Below are 22926 nucleotides of genomic sequence, written 5' to 3'. Positions count from 1 at the left end.
ATCAGCTGTCACACCTGTCCTACAAACATTTAACCCACTTCTACCAGACAAGCTTCTAAAACAAAATGGCTCTGTGAAATATTTATGGTTGGCTTCCAAGCCATGTGAAACACACCCTAACAAAATAAAAACTGACTCAGAATGTTTAGAAACTTGGCTTTTGACATTGTCTTGTGTAAAAAGTAGAATCTCATACATTTATCATCTGGTTTCCATGTTAAAATGAACCTGATTCCATTGTTAGTAGTATAACACAGCCAGGTCAAGCTCGACCGATAGACTATAAACACCAGTGGAGGCTGCTGAAGGGATGACGGCTCATAATAATGGCTGAAATGGAGTCAATGGAATGTTATCAAACACGTGGTTTCTATGTGGTGGATACCATGCCACTGACTCCATTCCAGCCATTATTATGAGCCGTCCTCCCCTCAGCAGGCTCCACTGATAAACACCCATATCTAACCATAGAAAACACCTCCTGACCAGCCCCACCTATGAAGTTGTCTCCTCAAGTAGGACAAGCACCTATCAGTTTAACAAATCAGGGCACACCAGTAGAAAAACGTTTAAAAATGTTCTGCAACAGAAAATTAAAACAAGCATTTCTTATTGGACAAGTTCCGATAGTACCTCCCTGTTTCAGCCTGTTTTCTTCCATTTCATGCCTAGTGAATACAACCCAGGTTCTCTGGAGCAGAGTGACCGCCCAGGATCCGTTGGTGATCCGTGTAGACAGAGGCCTATTGTCCAGCATGTCAGTACTTGTATGTGCCAATAAACACAGAGCCACAATGGAGTCAAGTCTCACAGCGAAACCGGAGATTAATGAAGTGACAAGGTGACTGCAACACCTCTTTCCTCAGATTGAGACAGACGTCTCCAAGGTGATGGATCCACTTTATTAGGGTTTCCCGGGGCTTCAGTGAACATCAGGAGGTATTAAAATACAGTGCAATACAATACATAGTGCTCATCATACAGTTGGATCATGCCCAGGGCCATTTGTGGTGAAGTATCAGCAGCAAACATGCTACCTACATCAGGTCAAAATTAGACTGGTCCCAGATCAGTTTGTGATGTCCTGCCAACTCCTATGGTCATTAGAAATAACTATTGGCAAGACAGCACAAACTGATCTAGGACCAGGCTAGGTGGAAGTGTAAATAGAACAATATTTATCAAATATCACAGTGTTCAGTTCTCATAACAGGTACCAAAATCAAGAACATCAACAACCTGTCAATCATGTTTGACAAATGGAGAAAAACATTACAGTACAATATTACTGTTGTACTGTGCCTTTAAAAACACTGCAAGGAGAGTTTATCAGTGTAAGGTTATACGGTTATCTCTAAGGAAACTGCCAGAAACAAAGCAGTTCAAAGTTCATAGGTGAAAGGTTATAAATGCTGGAGAGAAAAGTGCAAATCTTAAGACGGTGGGTGTTTGAAGGGATTGATGCTGCTGCACCAAGGTAACCTCTTGCCGGATACATCAACGGGGCACAAATACATATGATCCACAAAGCACTTCTATGCTATCACAATCCTACTATCTCAGCACTATGCTGCTGTCTTGTGCTTTGTTCCTTTGCCTCTTCCACATGCCTTCCTCCACTGTGACCTGGCACATCATGGATCAGTGTTGTGCTTTTATGATACCATAGCCATCTCTCTCCTGTATGTCTCTTACTGCAGCCCGATCCTGACAACCACACACTCTCTCTGGTTCATGGGTAATTCCCTGAACATCAACTATCAGAACAGCAACCAACCAAGGGCACAGTAAAAGCATAGGAACCCATTAGTCTTTGGAACAGAAGATTGAAAATAGAAGTGCACTTACCTTTGGGGTGCAAGAGAGAGATAGAGAGATGGAGAAATATGGAGAGGGAAACCCTACATACAATACAGTACGCTGCACAAGTCATGTCACGTCACACAGCTACCATACGTAGTAGAAAACCATTTTTCAACCAGGAAACTACATCATCATATGCCATTTTGCCTGTTGGGGATGGTAGTGAGAGATGCAGGGTTGTCACTGTGAATGATGTCACTGACTTTAATGAGGTTTCGGTAGCTCAGTAGCTTGGTGGAAGTGTGGCATGCTGGAGGGTCAGGGGTCACTTCTTTCTGGGTATGCTCAGATGAGGAGCATATGGTCACTATTCATGGGGTACTGGGACAGAAGAACCCGCACACTCACGTACTCCAACACATACCTTCATAACAACCTTATAACAATCTCTATGCCTTTGTTATTTACAAAACGTTTCAATCCCAAATGGATCTTGGTCCGGTTGCTGTTAACCTATAAAAGCTATGTGTTGGAGTAACTGAGTGTGCAGGCCCACTAGTCCTCCATGTCTCGGATGAGCACCCTGAGCTCCTCGTCAGTCAGCTGGTTGACCTCCATGATCTTCTCCAGCTGTTCAGCGTAGCACGCTGTGTCCTGCAGAAAGTGAGGTATCCTCACGGGCTCCATCTGCGCCAGGCCTTTCAGCCGATCCACATCCTCGTACGACACCTGGGCAAGCAGACAGACAGAAACAATCGAGATCATGCTAATGTGTTTTACAACAAGCAAATAAAAACATCAGATAGAAACAATCCAGATGGAATAATGTAATACAAGCAGGTTTCTATTCAGCAGGGAGTGCCATTGGCCAACCCTTCTCCAGGAAGGCTTTTGTTCCAGCCCTACTCTAACACACCAGGAACTGTGAATCCATGCTCTGATGAGCAGCTCATTAGAATCAGATGTGCTGGAGCAGGGTAGGAACAAAAGCCTGCATACCAAGTAGCTCTCTAGGAGGAGGGTTGGCCACCTGTGCTATACAGATATGCCTAGAACAGACAGCAGTAACACTGGAAGCCCATCTGTGTGAAACACATTGAGTCATGTGTTCCCTCTCTATGCCTGAAGTCATAATATGGTCTGCTCTGCTTTCCCCTCATACTGCTGTATTTACGTAAGCTTTTTCAGACTGGCATCTCATTTAAATTCATGTGCAAATAGGCATTGTAGTTCTGGTGAAGGAGAGAGAGGGAGAGAGGAGAGCGATACGAAAGCTGTACAGTCAAACACATCGCCCTTTGCGTCTCCTGTCTGCAGTGCAATGCAAACCCTTTGAAAAATAATCATTATGCACAAAAAGGCATAGGATGCAGGTTAGGCAGCCTCCTGATAAACCTACTGTTGCTATGTCTATGGTCCTAGTCTGATATATTAAACAGACCCCCTGTTACCCACCTTCCCCAGGGACATGAGCAGCTGGAAGTCAATCTTCTCTCTGTGTCTCAGGATCTTCAGGATGCCATCCAGGTAAACCTGGTCCTTACTGAAACAACCTGAAATATACAACAACAAGCCCATGGAGATGACATCAGTACGTACTGAAAGAGCCAAGTCCACATTCATTACATCAGTACGTACTGAAAGAGCCAAGTCCACATTCATTACATCAGTACGTACTGAAAGAGCCAAGTCCACATTCATTACATCAGTACGTACTGAAAGAGCCAAGTCCACATTCATTACATCAGTACGTACTGAAAGAGCCAAGTCCACATTCATTACATCAGTACGTACTGAAAGACCCAAGTCCACATTCATTACATCAGTATGTACTGAAAGAGCCAAGTCCACATTCATTACATCAGTACGTACTGAAAGAGCCAAGGCCACATTCATTACATCCGTACGTACTGAAAGAGCCAAGTCCACATTCATTACATCAGTACGTACTGAAAGAGCCAAGTCCACATTCATTACATCAGTACATACTGAAAGAGCCAAGTCCACATTCATTACATCAGTACATACTGAAAGAGCCAAGTCCACATTCATTACATCAGAAATTAAAAAGAGCCAAGTACACATTCATTACATCCGTACGTACTGAAAGAGCCAAGTCCACATTCATTACATCAGAAATTAAAAACAGCCAAGTCCACATTCATTACATCAGTACGTACTGAAAGAGCCAAGTCCACATTCATTACATCAGTACGTACTGAAAGAGCCAAGGGCACATTCATTACATCCGTACGTACTGAAAGAGCCAAGTCCACATTCATTACATCAGTACGTACTGAAAGAGCCAAGTCCACATTCATTACATCAGTACGTACTGAAAGAGCCAAGTCCACATTCATTACATCAGTACGTACTGAAAGAGCCAAGTCCACATTCATTACATCAGAAATTAAAAAGAGCCAAGTCCACATTCATTACATCAGTACGTACTGAAAGAGCCAAGTCCACATTCATTACATCAGTACGTACTGAAAGAGCCAAGGACACATTCATTACATCCGTACGTACTGAAAGAGCCAAGTCCACATTCATTACATCAGAAATTAAAAACAGCCAAGTCCACATTCATTACATCAGTACGTACTGAAAGAGCCAAGTCCACATTCATTACATCAGTACGTCCTGAAAGAGCCAAGTCCACATTCATTACATCAGAAATTAAAAACAGCCAAGTCCACATTCATTACATCAGAAATTAAAAACAGCCAAGTCCACATTCATTACATTAGAAATTAAAAACAGCCAAGTCCACATTCATTACATCAGAAATTAAAAACAGCCAAGTCCACATTCATTACATCAGAAATTAAAAACAGCCAAGTCCACATTCATTACATTAGAAATTAAAAACAGCCAAGTCCACATTCATTACATCAGAAATTAAAAACAGCCAAGTCCACATTCATTACATCAGAAATTAAAAACAGCCAAGGCCACATTCATTACATCAGAAATTAAAAACAGCCAAGTTCACATTCATTACATCAGAAGTTAAAACCAGCCAAGTCCACATTCATGAAGTTAAAAACAGCCAAGGCCACATTCATTACATCAGAAGTTAAAAACAGCCAAGTCCACATTCATTACATCAGAAATTAAAAACAGCCAAGTCCACATTCATTAAGTTAAAAACAGCCAAGGCCTGGTAGAAAATGCTGACTCCAGTAAAGCTCAAGTAAGAGATAGGTGTGTAGCTGCATGCAGGACTGCCTATGTACAGATGTAGGAGCTTAATTTGATCACCCCGTTGCAGGAAAACTTTCCTGCAATGCAGAACATTCAGAACGTGTAGTGTTTAAAAAGGCTTCTGAAGTTTGCAATTTACACCTTCAAATTTCAGACTTGATTTTCCCTTACGAAAGATGTATCGACCCCTACAAAAATGTCCATTAATTATAATCCACATAATAATTCACATTTCCTGTTGCTGTAGGATTGATTATTTTCCTGCTGTAGCAAACCAGCTCAAATTAAGATACTACATCTGGATGAGCGTGTGAACAAACAGTTGTGTCTGTGTTAGTTACCTGGCTGTGCGGTGTTGGTCTGTCCCCTCTTGGCTCGTACACAATAGTCCCAGCGTGTGTTGGAGTCCTGGACGAAGTGTCCCAGGCTGTGGAACAGCTGAGAGAAGGACATGCGGCTGGCCTGGTACACAGTGTAGTAGAGCAAGGCAGCCCTCCACAGGGTAGGGTCCTTACGGAACAGGACAGAGTGGATGCTGGCCAGCCCCTCCTCCGTGGGGTTCAAAGGTCGGAGGTTGTGCTTCTTCCTGCCGACTCCGCTGTTCCACGGCTGCTGGGCGTTGTTGATGCCCCGGAAGTAGTGTGTGCCTGGGCAGAGGGCACAGACACAGGAAATGATCGCAGTGGCTATATTGCACCAATAGGGTGAGGAGTCCCAAGCTGACCACATCCGAGAAAGAATAACAGTGCTGCTGAGAACAGCAGAGCAGACTAGTGGGCCGGTGAATTACTGAGAGCGAACAGCAAGTTCAGTATTGAGTGGTCCAGGACCATGAGTAATGATTGTGTTCATTTAAATGTGCTGTGGTTGTGGAAGTGCCTCTTATCAACCAATACATATTTTGCACCTAGCACTCCTGACCCATTCTCCCTGATCCAGGACAACTGTGTGCATTGTTACCCTTGAATTACTGTGAGGCTGCAATACTGGAACACTGGGATTTGTGCACCTCTTGACAAAACTAAGCACCCCTAGAGGTATAATGGAGTTATAGTACCAACCGATCTCGTGTCGTAGCATGCCCTCCAGCCAGTGTTCCCGGGCTGTGGCAATGTTGATGGTCAGAGTGGGCCGGCTGTTCACCACCGTCATGGACGCTCTGGAGAGGAGGTCGTCTGTCACGTTGACCACTATCTGACAACAGAGAGAGGGAGAGATTGTGAGATGTTTCTGGCAAAGACACCACATAGAGATATGTGGTTAAGAAACGTCTACCGTAATAAGCGCTACGGTACCATAGCAGAATATGGGGTTACTATGTGGGAATTGCTTTGATTGGGGTGTGCAGAATGTTAATTATAGTGATCTTAGGGGGTTTGTTCTTTTGGGAGATTTAGGAGGAACAAGATGAACCAGGTCCTGGGAGAGTGGTATTTTCTTATGTCTGTTTCCCATGGTCTCTATGACCTTCATGGCTCAGAACGTGTCAGAAGTTATTATTCATTTATTCAACAAAAACAACAGGGCTGTAAAGCGGATGTGCTCATGGAAATGGAAACCTTGTACAAGTCGGGGATGTCAGCTTTCTCCTGTATCTGTGTGGCTGTTCTTTTATAGCCATGGGACACCTGGGAACTGCTCTCTGATATAACCACTAGATGGATGAACATACAGTGCCTTCAGAAAGCATTCATACCACTCGACTTATACCACATTTTGTTATGTTACAGCCTGAATTAAAAATAGATGAAATATATTTTACCCAATAATGACAAAGTGAAAACATGTTTTTAGTTTTGCAAATGTATTTAAATGAAATACAGAAATATCTCATTTACATAAGTATTCACACCCCTGAGTCAACACTATTCTGTAGAGGCTTCCTTCTTTCCTCTCTGTCAATTAGGTTGGTATTGTAAAGTAACTACAATGTTGTTGATCCATCCTCAGTTTTCTCCTATCACAGAAATTAAACTCTTTTAAAGTCACCATTGGTCACCAAAATATATGTTATTTACCATTTGGCCATCAGATTTGCCACCAATGCTCCTTATAGGACACATCACTGCACTCTTTACTCCTCTGTAAATTGGTCATGTCTGTATACCTGTCGCAAGACCCACTGGTTGATGCTTATTTATAAAAGCCTCTTAGACTCCACCCTATCTGAGATATCTACTGCAGCCCTCATCCTCCACATACAACACCCGTTCTGCCAGTCACATTCAGTTAAAAAGGTGCCCAAAGCACACACATCCCTGGATCGCTTGTCTTTTCAGTTTGCTGCAGCAAGCAACTGGAACAAGCTGCAACAAACACTCAAACTGGACAGTTTTATCTCAAGCTCTTCATTCAAAGACTCAATCATGGTGTCTCTACCTTCTTTCCCTTTGTGCTGTTGTCTGTGCCCAACAATGTTTGTACCCTCTTTTGTGCTGCTACCATGTTGTGCTGCTGCCATGTTGTGTTGTTGCCATGTGTTTCTACCATTTTGTTGTCATGTTGTGTTGCTACCATGCTGTGTTGTCATGTGTAGCTGCCATGCTATGTTGTTGTCTTAGGTCTCTCTTTATGTAGTGTTGTCTCTCTTGTCGTGATGTGTGTTTTGTTCTATATTTTTATTTAATTTATTTTGAATCCCCCATCCTGCAGAAGGCCTTCTGCCTTTTGGTAGGTCATCATTGTAAATAAGAATTTGTTCTTAACTGACTTGCCTAGTTAAATAAACATAAAAAAATAAAAAAATTGGCCTCATGGTGAAATCCTTGAGCAGTTTCCTTCCTCTCCGGCAACTGAGATAGGAAGGACGCCTGTATCTTTGTAGTGACTGGTGTCACGCCCTGACCTTAGAGATCCTTATTTATTCTCTATGTTTGGTTAGGTCAGGGTGTGACTCGGGTGGGAGAATCTATGTTTTCTATTTCTTTGTGTTTTTGGCTGAGTATGGTTCCCAATCAGAGGCAGCTGTCTATCGTTGTCTCTGATTGGGGATCATATATAGGTTGTCATTTTCCATTTGGGTTTTGTGGGGAGTAATTTTCTGTTTAGCTGTTTTATTGCCTGACAGAGCAGTACGCTTTCGTTTTTTTCTACTTTGTTATTTTGTTGCGGTGTTCAGTTTATTAAAAATCATGAACGCCTACCACGCTGCACCTTGGTCTCCTTCTTTAACCCACGAGAGCCGTTACACTGGGTGTATTGATACAACATCCAAAGTGTAATTAAGAACTTCTCCATGCTCAAAGGGATATTCAAGGTCTGTTTTATTTTTTTTACCCATCTACCAATAGGTGCCCTTCTTTGTGAGGCATTGGAAAACCTTCCTGGTCTTTGTGGTTGAATCTGTGTTTGAAATTCATTGCTCGACTGAGGGACAGAAAATTGTATGTGTGGGGAACAGATATATCATGTTAAACACTATTACTGCACACAGAGTCCATGCAACATATTAAGTGACTTTTATGCACATTTGTACTCCTGAACTTATTTAGTCTTGCCACAACAGAGGGGTTGAATACTTATTGACTCAAGATTTCTAAAAACATAATTCCCCTTTGACATTAAGGAGTTTTGTGTGTAGGCCAGTGACCAAAAATATATATTTAATACATTTTAAATTCAGGCTGCAGCAACAAAATGTGGAAAAAGTCAAGTGGTGTGAATCCTTTCTGAAGGCACTGTAGTTGACCCTGGATCTGTGGTAAGGGGTTCCTTCTACCATTCTCTAGGTAAAAGTTGCCCTTGACCACAGTTCTAGAATCAGATTACTCCAGCTGGCTCATGTCCTCTCACCTCCCCAATACAACCCTCCTTTTCCATGTACTTCTTGACCAGGTACCAGATACGGCACTTGGTGAGCAGGTTGCCTCCTGTGGCTTGCTCAAACTTCTCATAATTCCCATACTTCTGGAGGGCCAACTCCATGATACGCACCGCCTGTAGGGGGAGAGAAACACAATGACAGAAAATATTATGCTAAAATCTAATGATGGACTTAGGTGTTATCTCAGTGAGGATACAGCTACAAAGGCTTGATTCAGTTCAGGAGTACAATGTGTTCAGACTGAGGGAAATAACAAGAACTTGACCCATCCTTCAGTTGATTTGTTTGGAGGGATATACTGCATAGCAAAGAGCTATCTATGATTAGGCTATATAAATAGCTCCCTTTTAGGAATAGCACTTGGAGTTGTTTTGTCAGGTGGCAAGGCCAGGGCAGGACAGGTCAGTGCTTTCTCTCTTCTCTCTGTGGTGTGGTCAGGGCTGTGGACTAGGCTTAATAGAAACAGTCCCTGCTCCCTACAGATCATTACAGAGATCATCCTCTCTCTCGCCCCAGCGCACACGCCATAGAAATCAAATAGAGACTGGAAATCAAGTCAGTTCTGTTAAATGTACAGTAACTGGAGTTGTTGCGCAATAGTACAATTAGCTGTTGAAGTCACACAGTGTAAATGAGTTCCTGAAGCTTATCAGGGTTAAGATAACTGCATGAGGTAGCCTAAACAACATGAAGTTGGGCAGATAGGCTAATTTGTGTTTCATCGTTTGAAGTTTAATAACAGTTGATTGTCAGCGTTGAGGATCAAAACAAAAAAAGGGGTTCTATTCTACATCAGTGTAGTGAATGGCCACACAGCTATACACAATGGGAATGTGTAAAACAATACTAATACCAGGAGTGGAAGAAAGTAAACATGATAGCACAAACGGCAACGTCCACCACAGGATCACATTACCTACATTTTCTGTAGTCTTCACTCAACAAGAGGCTGCCATAGGTTCCTATCAGTATACTAGTGTCACTCAGATAGCAAGCACACAACAGAACACCTTAGGGGTTGCTATTAAATTCCAACCGCACTCAAAACACTAGACCCGACTACATTCTATTAATTCTACTGGACTATATGTTATACAGCAGGCTACCTAGTACAATCACTGTCATTTACAGTAGTGTTTGAAATAATATTTTCTTGGAAATGTATTTCTCCCTCAATTCATTCTTGACGCTCCGCTAACTATTGCGTGAGGTACAAAGATGTGCAGTAATATTCATGTATCCAATAACCTTTATGATGTCTGATTTCTCTTGTCTCTCTTGTTGGGGTAATCACAACATGACTTTTAACATACTCACTCAGCTATTGATCTGTCGTTAGAGTAGCTTGTTGGCTATCTGGCCTTTCCAAGGGCTAATATGGATAGCCATTTGATAAATACTAATGTGGATAGATCTCCAGACTACAGCTCAGACAGAGAGAGCACTGGTGTCTCTTTCCACCCCCTGACTGGTGTGCTAAGCTTGAGTTTTAAAGCACTTTCCCCCCCCAACTAATCTATCCAAGCTTGTCTGTCGGGGTTTGTCTGCTGCCTGGCTACGTGGCTTTCACCGAGTGAGCATATTTACTTCAGCTCAGTCCTGGGAGAATAAGGGGTTTGGCAGAGAGAAATTGTTTGGCCACAGGCTCTGGGCTTGACCCCGGCACAATGTGCCTCACTATTTAACATCAGCCGGCTCAGCAGTAGTATTGGGCACTTGGGACATGATTTAGGACAGGGTAGGTAATCTGTACCGACCTCTGGAAGTGCTTACTGTTTGTTGTTCCTAGTCTACTTCTTGCCTTAGTTGTATAAAACTTGTCTCCTGTCCTTAGACTTACCTGTAACAGTAATTGGCATGATAATTCGCTCCTCACCTCTCCACTGTTATAGCTGATGTGTAGGGACATTTATGGTTTAATATGGCCCATAAAAACACTATTAATTAATTGACCTGGGTCTCACCTGTGTCAGGAAGCGGTCGGAGGCATTGTTGTGGCGAGCCAGCACCAGCGGAGACACAGGGTTGCTGTACTCAAACTGAGGATTGTAGCTAAAGTCCGACTTGAAGAACTTCACCTTCTCCTTCTCCACGTTGGACGGCTTGATGGCAGTGAGGATGCAAAGCTTCTTGATTCCGGCACTCTCCCCTTCCCGCATCACCCCTCCTCTGGGCAGCGAGGGCAGCTTGGTACGGGGTGATCTGGAAAAGCAGGTCTTCCGTGGCCGGGCAACAGGGCGGGGGGACAGGCCCATGGTGCTACCCAGGACCGTGATGCTGTGGGCTGCCTTTTGTCCGCTGGCAAAGCCCCCTGGGGCGGAGGAGAAGACATGGTGGTGGGAGGAGTGCCTGGTGTCCCTGGTGTCTCCGCTGCCCTGCTGGCCCAACAGTAACAGAGGAGTTACAGACGGATGGCGGTGGTTATCGTGTGACCTGCTGGATGTAGAGGCACATCTCACAGTCTTCTTGGGCCTGCGGTACGGGGAGTGCTTTGGGCTCTGTCTCTCCTCCTCCTCGCCCTGCAGGAGCACATTGTAGCTGCTGGTTCCTGTGGTGAAGAGGTCCTTGAGGATGCTGGAGGACAGCTTCTCCAGGCACACCTGAGTGGGGCTCAGAGGCTGCTTGTCCGGCACAGTGGGGCTTGAGTACTTCTTAGAGATCTCCATCTCTACCGGCACTGTCAAGCTCAGGAGGTACTTCTTAGACTGCTCCATCTCTGGCCAATGGAGCCTTTCTGAAACAACAAGTGATGATGACTGACCGAGGGTTGAGTCAGTAATACTGACGCAGCAGCTTACTTATTTTAGATTCTCTCACTCACTCACTGAACAGAACATAGACTAATCCTCTTACAGAACGAGACAGAGGAGCTTCTTCAGTCTGCAGCCAGTTCAGCTCTAAAGCTAGATTTCTGTGAATTATGTCATGTGTGCATGTGTTGTTTACAGAACCCAATAGAGGATTATTCAATAGCTCAGAGGGTGATATCACTAGTTTGTGTTTGCAGAGCAACACTGACTCACTCAGCCCAAGGCAATAAAGGCTGCTTCTATCCTCCTCCATTTCATAGAATCACAGTGCATAAACCTCAAATGGACATATCCAAATGGACATTTCCGACAACCTCTCCAATTACAGCTTTATAGCAATTGCACCAGCAGTCCTTAGTGGGACTATTATGCACAAATCACAGTCAGTTATGATGTAGGCGTGTCGCCAAATGATTCCCATCGTGCCTCCAGAGTCTGACAGGGTAGCAGCCATAGTGCAGAGCCTTGTGTCCTTTGCTCCAGTGAGATGGGCTGGTTGACCAGGAGCGTCATCACACTGTGTATAACTACTTTGTTCAGACAGGAGCACTGATGTGGAAGCTATGCAACCACTGCACTAACAACTCAACCAATTCAGGACTTCTGCAGATCACATGGCAACAACAGATTTCAAAACAAACCATTTCAGATAACAGTGCCCAAGCTGAATCATTCCAAAAGATGAGTCAGTAGCTGGTCATGGAACAAATACATTAAGAATGGATAAATATCCATGTCAATGTACTAACAATGTCAATCTTGACCATGTCAATGTACTAACAAGTACTGCAACAGCTACTGGCAGTAATAATGCATTGTTAGACTTGTTATAACATTGTTGGTGTACTTTTTATATGCTTACTCTTTTAAATGTGTGCTTTTATAGATGTTTTATCTTGTATGTAAAAGTGACTTTTGGTGTCTTGAAAGGTGCTTGAAAAGTTAAGCATGTGCGTTATGACTGCTTTATAATGTCTAACATGTCTATTATGTCTCTACAAGATCATCAGCAGACTCCAGCACCATCGTCTACCATTCCCTGACCAGCTCACTCCGCTCAAGCCATAAACTGACCCTCTCCATCTTCAGAGGATGCAGCTTTCAACTTGGCCTCTATCTGTTGACCTGTCATGATAATAGTGCTTGTTGTTTTTTGCTCTAGAACGGATTTAAAAATAGAATACATTTTTACTATTAAAAACATAAAATGAACGGATGTCAAAACAACAGCCAGTTTCAGAGTGAGTGGAAATGCAGCACAACTTATTATCAGCATTTAATTTGTTTGAAGTGCAGTGTGTTTTTGTTGTTGCTGGCTTTCTGGACAGATTGGAAAGATAATGTTAGCTAATTCAAGCAAATTCAAGTCATACACAGATGAAGTGCATACATACCAGTGACTTTTATTGATTCGAGCATTGATTCGAGTCTTTGTTCTGTGGGCCACCTCTTGACAACAACGTCTTCCAAGCAAAAAAAACTAGTAGCTAGCTAACGTTAGCTAGCTAATACGTAACCTTGGCTAATGTAGCGAGCTAACCAGTTTACCAACTGTCACTAACCTAACTAGCTCGCTAGATCAAACTAAACAAGATTAGCTAGCGAGCGAACTAACTAGATGGTCAAATAACGACAACAGATAACCAGCTAACTGAGAACGTCATCAGTCATTCCGTACTCCTGTAGCTCTCAAACTGTTATAGAGACTGAAGAAAGAAATTACACAAGCTAAGAGCGGTTTCCATGGTGCCCAGGCAACGTCACACAGAAACGATTGTGCTTCTGTGAGATGACGTTTTCAGTAAAAAGACAAGAGATTCGATTTTTTGCAACTAATATTATTCCAAAGTGTCATTACAGTTTATACATATTTGTATTAGGTTTTTCACTTTTTTTTAACTAAACCTCATACAAATTCCGCCAAATTGTTTAATAAATGTAGCTTCATTCAATATCTGCTCGTCTGATTCCATGTATTCCTGCATGTTTTAAATTTGTGACTCAATGGCATAAAGAAAAGCATATGCTTCATTTAACCAGGCAGGTCAAATTCCATCCTCCTTATGTCTCACTGAAGGTAGGGCCTTGAATTATGGGATTATAATGATGACAGAAGCCAAGGAACTTAAAACTTTCCACCTTCTCCACTACTGTCCCGTTGATGTGGATAGGGAGCTGCTCCCTCTGCTGTTTCCTGAAGTCCACGATCATCTCCTTTGTTTTGTTGATGTTGAGTGTGAGGTTGTATTTCCTGACACCACACTCAGAGGGCCCTCACCTCCTCCCTGTAAGCCATCTTGTTGTTGTTGGTAATCAAGCCTACCACTGTAGTGTCGTCTGCAAACGTGATGATTGAGTTGGAGGAGTGCATGGCCACGCAGTCATGGGTGAACAAGGAGTACAGGAGAGGGTTGAGAACGCACCCTTGTGGGGCCCCAGTGTTGAGGATCAGCGGGGTGGAGATGTTGTTTCCTACCCTCACCACTTGGGGGCGTCCCCTCAGAAAGTCCAGGACCCAGTTGCACAGGGCGGGTTTGAGACCCAGGGTCTCGAGCTTAATGACCAGTTTGGAGGGTACTATGGTGTTAAATGCTGAGTTGTAGTCGATGAACAGCATTCTTACATAGGTATTCCTCTTGTCCAGATGGGTTAGGGCAGTATGCAATGTGATTGCGATTGCTTCATCTGTGGACCTATTGGGGTGGTAAGCAAATTGGAGTGGGTCTAGGGTGTCACGTAGGGTGGAGGTGATATGATCCTTGACTAGTCTCTCAAAGCACTTCATGATGACGGAAGTGAGTGCTACGGGGCGATAGTCATTTAGCTCAGTTACCTTAGCTTTCTTGGGAACAGGAACAATGGTGGCCCTCTTGAAGCATGTGGGGACAGGAGACTGGGATAGGGATTGATTGAATATGTCCGTAAACACACCAGCCAGCTGGTCTGCGCATGCTCTGAGGACGCGGCTGGGAATGCCATCTGGGCCTGCAGCCTTGCGAGGGTTAACACGTTTAAATGTTTTACTCACGTTGGCCGCAGTGAAGGAGAGTCCGCAGGTTTTGGTAGCGGGCCCGTGTCGGTGGCACTGTGTTTTCCTCAAGCGAGTGAAGAAGTTGTTTAGTTTGTCTGGGAGCAAGATATCCGCGACGGGGCTGGTTTTCTTCTTGTAGTCCGTGATTGACTGTAAACCCTGTCTCGTGTCTGAGCCGTTGAATTGCGACTCTATTTTGTTTCTATACTGACGCTTCGCTTGTTTGATTGCCTTGCGGAGGGAATAGCTACACTGTTTGTATTCGGTCATGTTTCCGGTCTCCTTGCCCTGATTAAAAGCAGTGGTTTGCGCTTTCAGTTTTGAGCGAATGCTGCCATCAATCCACGGTTTCTGGTTGGGGAAGGTTTTAATAGTTGCTGTTGGTACAACATCCCCGATGCACTTGCTAATAAACTCGCTCACCGAATCAGAGTAATATTAATGTTGTTGTTCGACGCTATCCGGAACATACCCCAGTCCACGTGATCGAAGCAATCTTGAAGCGTGGAATCAGATTGGTCGGACCACCATTGAACAGACCTGAGCACGGGCGTTTCCTGTTTTAGTTTCTGTCTATAGGTTGGGAGCAACAAAATGGAGTCGTGGTCAGATTTTCCGAAAGGAGGGCGAGGGGTGGCTTTGTATGCGTCGCAGAAGTTACAATAACAATGATACAGTATTTTCCCAGCCCTGGTCGTGCATTCGATATGCTGATAAAAATGTAGGGAGCCTTGTTTTCAGATGAACCTTGTTAAAATCCCCAGCTACAAGAAATGCAGCCTCAGGATATGTTGTTTTCAGTTTACATAGAGTCCAATGAAGTTCTTTCAGGGCCGTTGAGGTGTCTGCTTGGGGGGGTGTACACGACTGTGATTATAATCAAAGACAATTCTCTTGGGTTCTTGTATGTTGTTTTGATCACATCACGACTCGTTATTTCTAAGGCATACACCCCCGCCCTTCTTCTTACCAGAGAGATGCTTGTTTCTGTCGGCGCGATGTGTGAAGAAACCAGGTGTCTATAACATATCCCGCGTGAGCCATGTTTCCGTGATACAGAGAATGTTACAATCTCTGATGTCTCTCTGGAAGGCAACCCTTGCTCGGATTTCGTCTACCTTGTTGTCAAGAGACTGGATGTTGGCTAGTAGTATACTCGAAGCAGTGGGCGATACTCGGAGCGGTGGACCAGAAGACCGCTCCGTCTGGCCCTTCTGTGGCGCTGTTGTTTTGGGTCGCCTGCTGGGATCCAATCCATTGTCCTGGGTGGTGGACCAAACAGAGAAACTGCTTCGGGAAAGTCGTATTCCTAATGTTGGTAAGTTCATGTTGTTCTTATATCCAATAGTTCCTCCTGGCTGTATGTAATGAGACTTAAGATTTCCTGGGGTAACAGTGTAAGAAATAATACATAAAAAAATAAAAATACTGCATAGTTTCCTAAGAATGCGAAGCGAGGCGGCCATCTTTGTCGGCGCTGGAAGATGTTTCATAGCTTCTTGCATCAGTAGTACAGTTGATGTTTAAGCATGTATTGTAGAGTATGTTGGAAGCAGTGTTAGGGTTGTATAATAAGGTGTGGAGGACTGGGGTGATACCTGCTGGATGGAAAAGTGAGGTGGTGTTGCCGTTTGTAAAATCAGGTAAAGATCCCGCTAGGGTGGGCAGTTATAGGCCTATCGCTCTGACATCCAACGTGTACATTTATGGAAAAGATGATAGTGAGTAGGATGATGTATCTCTTGAAAGTCAGGGGTTTGATGAGCGAAGCACAGAGTGGGTTTCTGGAAGGGGAGGTCTGCCATGGATGCCATGGTGACAGTTAGTATAAAGATAGCCAAGGACCTGACAATAAAAGAGGTGATGAGTGTTGTGTATTTTGACATTGAGAAAGCTTACGATACCATGTGGAGGGAATGCTTGTTGATCAAGTTGAGTCATTGGCTGACTTCTGTATAACTGGATCATGGACTTCAATTGAGTCCTACGGATGAAGGTGGGGTCAGAGTTGTCAATGTGGTTTGAAGTGGACAATGGTACTCCTCAGTGATGTGTTAGTCCGGTGTTGTTCACCCTGATGGCTAAATGACATATTTAAGGATGTGGGACAGGGAGTGGGTGTGGCCGTCTATGCCAATGATGGGGTTGTAGAACAGAGGTGGGCATGTGAAATATGTGATGAGGAAGATGCAAGAAGCTATGGGAGTTGTGGAGGATTGGTTTCTAACATAGGGGTTTAGGATGTCTGTGGCCAAGTCTTTCTTTATGGTGTTTTCTAGGAGGAAGATTAAAGATGTTAGACGGTACATACAGTAGGTAGGTGTCTGAGTTTAATTGATTAGGTATGTAGTTTGTTGAGGCTTACTTGGAAGAGACATGTTGAGTATATTTTAATTAGGTGTAGGAAGGTGCTGAACCTCATCAGGGTAGTGGCAGGATATGATTGGGGGTCGGATAGAGAAACACAGTTGTATATGTACCAGGTATTGGTCAGGTCATCTTTGGATTATGGGTGCTTTGTATATGGATTGGCAGCCAAAACGGTGCTGCAGCACCTGGGTATGATGTGGTCAAGGGCCTTGAGATTGTGTGTGGGAGCCTTTTGGACAACACATGTTACAGGTGAATAGTGGGGATCTGCCACTGAAGATAAGGCGGGACAAACTTGCATTAGCGTACTGGGCGAGGTTGAAAGGGATTTCAGAAGGACATCATGCGGTCATGGCAACTGGGGAATGCTGGGAAAAAGGTGGGGGTAAGCAGAGGGCGTTCGGGTGAACAATCCGGCTAAAGGTGGTAGAATATGGACTGGGGGAGAGAGAGATAGGGCCGTCAATTGCATTGGGGAACGTTCCTCCGTGGCTGTTTCCGAAACCAAGTGTAGATGTGGACATGATTGAGGGCAGGAGAGAATGGGGTGAGGACGTTAGACGGTGTGTGGAGAGATACTGTATATAGATACTCGGTTTTATTCATTTTTAAGGATATATACAGAGGTTTCAAAGGATTCAGTCAGTGGTAGGGTGAGGCAGGGGTGTATATCCCAGCTTTCAATATTCGAGTATGCAAGCAGTTAAATGATTATGTGTCAGTGTATTGCGGCCAAGTTGATGGTCATGATTATAGGTCTGAGATGGGTGGAGGAGGTGAAACCTGAGTGGTGATCTGCTCTGATTCAGCTGCAGTGTTGAGCAGTGTGAAGACAGGCAGGTCAGATAGGAGAGACTTATTTGTGGAGATGATGGTGCTGTTAATGAGATTGAAGAGGATGGGAGTGGTGGTAAGCTTTTGCTGGGTTTTTGCCTATGTAGTTGTGGAGGGTAATGAGAAGGCCAGTGGTGGAAAAAGTACCCAATTGTCATACTTGAGTAAAAGTAAAGATAACGTAATAGAAAATTACTCAAGTAAAAGTTAAAGTCGCCCAGTAAAATACTACTTGAGTAAAAGTATTTGATTTTAAATATACTTAAGTATCAAAAGTAAATGTCATTGGTGCAATATACTTAAGTATCAAAAGTAAAAGTACAAATGATTTCACTTTCCTTATGTTAAGGAAAGTGAAAGATATCCAGGGGCACACTCCAACAGTCAGACATAATTTACAAATGAAGCATTGGTGTTTAGGGAGTCTGCCAGATCAGAGGCAGTAGGTATGACCAGATATGTTATCTTGATAAGTGAGTGAATTGGACCATTTTCCTGTCCTGCTAAGTATTCAAAATGTAATGAGCACTTTTGGGTGTCAGGGAAAATGTATGGAGTAAAAAGTACACCATTTTCTTTAGGAATGTAGTGAAGTAAAAGTTGTCAAAAATATGAATACTAAAGTAAAGTACAGACACACAAAAAAACGACTTAAGTAGTACTCTAAAGTATTTTTACTTAAGTACTTTACACCACTGGAGAAGGCCGATGTGGTGACTAAGTGCTGTGAGGAGAGAGGGGGGAGATATTCAGGTCCACTGAACTGCAGGAAAGTAAAGTCCTTGATCTGGGCAAAAGGGCTGATCTTTGGCAAAGGGAGTGGGAAGCTGATAAAGTAATTTAATTATGCCAATGTGCTTTCATTAATTGAAAACCCTTAATCTATTTTATGAGAATTTGTATGATTCTCGTTTGCATAAAATAGACGCAGACCAGTCTTTCAATAATAGGTAACAGAATTTATTCTCGGAGCGCGCTACCACTTAACCACGAGCAACAGTTTATACACAGATCATGATCAGGTCATTTCATTGCTTTAACAGAATCCCCTCCTCTCCACCGGGACAAAGTGAGGTGAAAAGTTCATTCTAACTTACTAACACACTCCTAGGATTTCTGTTAATTAGAACTGTCAGCTCAGTGGTGGTCGATAATGTTGAGGGGTCAAAAGTTACCTGGGAGTGTGTTAGTAAGTTAGAATGAACTTTTCCCCTCACTTTGTCCCGGTGGAGAGGAGGGGATGATCTGTATATAAACTGTCATGATCTGTGTATAAACTGTTGCTCGTGGTTAAGTGGCAGTGCGCTCTGAGAATAAATTATGTTACCTATTATTGAAAGACTGGTCTGCGTCTATTTTATGCAAACAAGAATCAAACAAATTCTCATAAAATAGATTAAGGGTTTTCAATTAATGAAAGCACATTGGCATAATTAAATTACTTTATCAGAAGCTACTGTAGTAGTAAGGGGATAACATTTTATTGTGTGCATCGGTCAGTAAAGAAAGAAGTGGGATGTATGGGATGTTGGAGAGAGGAAGTTGTGTGTAGTAGACTACGGTTTGGGCACACAGGTTTGAATGCCATGTTGCGGATGACAGGGAGACATGAAACAGGTCTGTGTGATGAGTGTTTAATGGAGGAAACGGTGGAGCATGTGTTGATATTTTGTGAACTGAATGTGTCAAGCCCTGATCTGTTTCACCTGTCTTTGTGATTGTCTCCACCCACCTCCAGGTGTCACCCATTTTCCCCATTAGTCCCTGGGTATTTATTCCGGTGTTCCCTGTTTGTCTGTTGACAGTTCATCTTGTCATGTCAAGTCAGTTTTCCATGCGCGTGGTTTTCAGTGCGCCTGCTTTTTCCTTATCTCTCGTTTGCTAGTCCTCCTGGTTTTGACCCTTGCCTGCCTTGACTCTGATCCCGCCTGCCTGGCCTGACCTTGAGCCTGCCTGCCACTCTGTACCTCCTCAACTCTGACCTTGTTTATGATCTTTTGCCTGTCCACGGCCATTCTCTAGCTTGTCCCTTGAATTATAATAAATATCAGAGACTCGAACCATCTGCCTCCTGTGTCTGCATCTGGGTCTCGCCCTGTACCATTATAGTATGACATACACTACCGGTCAAAAGTTTTAAAACTACTACTCTTTCAAGGGTTTTACTTTATTTTTTACAATTTTCAACATTGTAGGATAATAGTGAAGACATCAACACTATGAAATAGCACATATGGAATCATGTAGTAACCAAAACAGTGTTAAAAAAATTATTTGAGATTCTTCAAATAGCCACCCTTTGCCTTGATGACAGCTTTGCACAGTCTTGGCATTATCTCAACCAGCTTCACCTGTAATGCTTTTCCAACAGTCTTGAAGGAGTTCCCACATATGCTGAGCACTGCTTTTCCTTCACTCTGTGGTCCAACTCATCCCAAACCATCTTAATTTGGTTGAGGTTGGGGGATTGTGGAGGCCAGGTTATCTGATGCAGCACTCCATCACTCTCCTTCTTGGTAAAATAGCCCTTACACAGCTTGGAGGTGTGTTGGGTATTCGTCCTGTTGAAAAACAAACCAGATGGGATGGTGCAACGCTGCAGAACGCTGTGGTAGCCATGATGGTTAAGTGTCCCTTCAATTCTAAATAAATCACAGACAGTGTTACCAGCAAAGCACCCCCACACCATAACACCTCCTCCTCCATGCTTTAAGGTGGGAAATACACATGCGGAGATCATCCGTTCACCCACACCACGTCTCACAAATACACAGTGGTTGGAACCAAACCAAACTGCGTTCAATAGCGGATAAAAACAAAGTGGAGCGAGCTTTCAGTTTGTGCGCTCTAACCACAACAGTACACTAAACTCAACCCTCGTTCTGAACAGCCCTACTTCCTCATTACACAAAGGGAAAACATCAACCAATTTCTAAAGACTGTTGACATCCAGTGGAAACGATAGGAACTGCAAGCCAGTGCCTTAGAAATCTAGATCCACATAGAAATCCCACATAGAAAACCCATTGAAAAAACTGTCACCTCAATAAAAGAAAATCCTTGGGGTTTCGCCTGCCAAATTAATTATCTTATACTCACAGACATACGTTTAACACATCTTCCAATTATATGCATATCCTAGCTTCTGGGCCTGAGTAGCAGGCAGTTTACTTTGGGCATGCTTTTCATCCGGACGGGAAAATTTGACCACGACTCCATTTTGTTGCTCCCCGCCGAAACAGGAACTAAAAGCGCCCGTGCTCAGGTCTGTTCAACACTGGTCCGAACAATCGGATTCCACACTTCAAGATTGCTTCGATCACGTGGACTGGGATATGTTCCGCATAGTGCCGGACAATAACATTTATGAATACGCTGATTCGGTGAGCGAGTTTATGAGTGCATCGGTGATGTTGTACCCACAGCGTCTATTAAAACATTCCCCTACCAGAAACCGTGGATTGATGGCAGCATTCGTGCAAAACTGAAAGAGCAAATCACTGCTTTTAATCAGGGCAAGGTGACTGGAAACATGACCAAATACAAACAGTCTAGCTATTCCCTCCGCAAGGCAATCAAACAAGCTAAACGTCAGTATAGAGACAAAGTAGAGTCGCAATTCAACGGCTCAGACACGAGAGGTATGTGGCAGGATCTACAGTCAATCACGGACTACAAAAGGAGAACCAGCCCCGTCGCGGACCACGATGTCTTGTTCCCAGACAAACTAAACAACTTCTTTGCTTGTTTTGAGGACAACACAGTGCCACTGACACGGCCTGCTACCATAACCTGCAGACTCTCCTTCACTACAGCCAACGTGAGAAAAACATTTAAACGTGTTAACCCTCGCAAGGCTGCCAGCCCAGACGTCATCCCCAGCCATGTCTTCAAAGCATGCACAGACCAGCTGGCTGGTTACGGACATATTCAATCAATTCTTATCTCAGTCTGCTGTTCCCACATGCTTCAAGAGGGCCACCATTGTTCCAGTTCCCAAAAAAGCTAAGGTAACTGAGCTAAACGACTATCGCCCCGTAGCACTCACTTCCGTCATCATGAAGTGCTTTGAGAGACTAGTCAAGGATCATATCACCTCCACCCTATCTGACACACTAGATCCACTCCAATTTGCTTACCGCCCCAATAGGTCCACAGACGACGCAATCGCAATCACATTGCACACTGCCCTAACCCATCTGGACAAGAGGAATACCTATGTAAGAATGTTGTTCATCGACTACAGCTCAGCATTTAATGCCATAGTACCCTCCAAACTCGCCATTAAGCTCGAGACCCTGGGTCTCGAACCTGCACTGTGTAACTGGGTCCTGGACTTCCTGACGGACCACCCCCAAGTGATGAGGGTAGGTAACAACACCTCCACCCCGCTGATGCTCAACACCGGGGCCCCACAAGGGTGCGTTCTCATCCCTCTCCTGTACTCCCTGTTCACCCACGACTGCGTGGCCATACCTGCCTCCAACTCAATCATCAAGTTTGCAGACGACACTACAGTGGTAGGCTTGATTACCAACAACGACAAGACGGCCTACAGGGAGGAGGTGAGGGCCCCTCGGAGTGTGGTGTCAGGAAAACAACCTCACACTCAAAGTCAACAAAACACAGGAAATGATCGTGGACTTCAGGAAAGTTATAAATGAGAACTTGTTCTCGACTGGTCCACCTGGTTAAATAAAGGTTAAATAAATAAATATAAAATGTAATATGCAAAGTGATACACAAATTGGCTTAATCATTTATTTACTAACTAACTAAAAAATCACACAGAAATACATCAACACATTATTGATTACGAACATAATGTAATGAAACACAGTCCCTAGTGGACTAACACGATATGACGGCTTGTTACACAATGGAAAGGAGGTCGGGAACGATAAGGAGTGGGAGAGACAAAGAGAGTGGGCTTATATGTTCATACATTTGGAAACTACGCTCGCCGTAAATATGAATATTTAGCACCCTAACAACCGCTCATTCGGATTGGAAATGCAACATATATTTACACGTAGATGTCTTTTTCT

The 22926-nt window shown here is 43.7% G+C and overlaps 1 protein-coding gene across 2 annotated transcripts; it reads right to left on the bottom strand.

The window, feature by feature from the left end:
- Positions 1–883: 883 nt before the first annotated feature.
- LOC135549781 (putative tyrosine carboxypeptidase MATCAP2) lies at positions 884–13393 on the bottom strand. 2 transcript variants are annotated; one of them, XM_064980072.1, is made up of 7 exons: positions 13038–13393; positions 10798–11567; positions 8803–8946; positions 6072–6204; positions 5352–5657; positions 3259–3356; positions 884–2532 (listed from the first exon to the last, which is right to left on the bottom strand). In XM_064980072.1, exons 1-7 carry the CDS (start codon positions 13060–13062, stop codon positions 2359–2361), a joined length of 1650 nt encoding a protein of 549 aa, XP_064836144.1. In that variant the 5' UTR covers positions 13063–13393; the 3' UTR covers positions 884–2358. The 2 variants fall into 2 exon arrangements, with proteins under 2 accessions (XP_064836144.1, XP_064836145.1); XM_064980073.1 differs by having other exon boundaries at positions 10798–11563.
- Positions 13394–22926: the final 9533 nt, after the last annotated feature.

The sequence above is a fragment of the Oncorhynchus masou genome, chromosome 12 (genome assembly GCF_036934945.1).
Source record: "Oncorhynchus masou masou isolate Uvic2021 chromosome 12, UVic_Omas_1.1, whole genome shotgun sequence".
Taxonomy (NCBI): domain Eukaryota; kingdom Metazoa; phylum Chordata; class Actinopteri; order Salmoniformes; family Salmonidae; genus Oncorhynchus; species Oncorhynchus masou.
This window is presented reverse-complemented; position numbering and strand designations above follow the sequence as displayed.

Coding starts and splice junctions, on each gene's coding strand:
- LOC135549781 (XM_064980072.1), bottom strand. CDS start 13,062: ATGCTCGAATCAATAAAAGTCACTG. Junction 11,568..13,037: donor CGAATCAATAAAAGTCACTG/GTATGTATGCAC, acceptor TTGTTGTTTCAG/AAAGGCTCCATTGGCCAGAG. Junction 8,947..10,797: donor CCGACCGCTTCCTGACACAG/GTGAGACCCAGG, acceptor CTCCCCCTACAG/GCGGTGCGTATCATGGAGTT.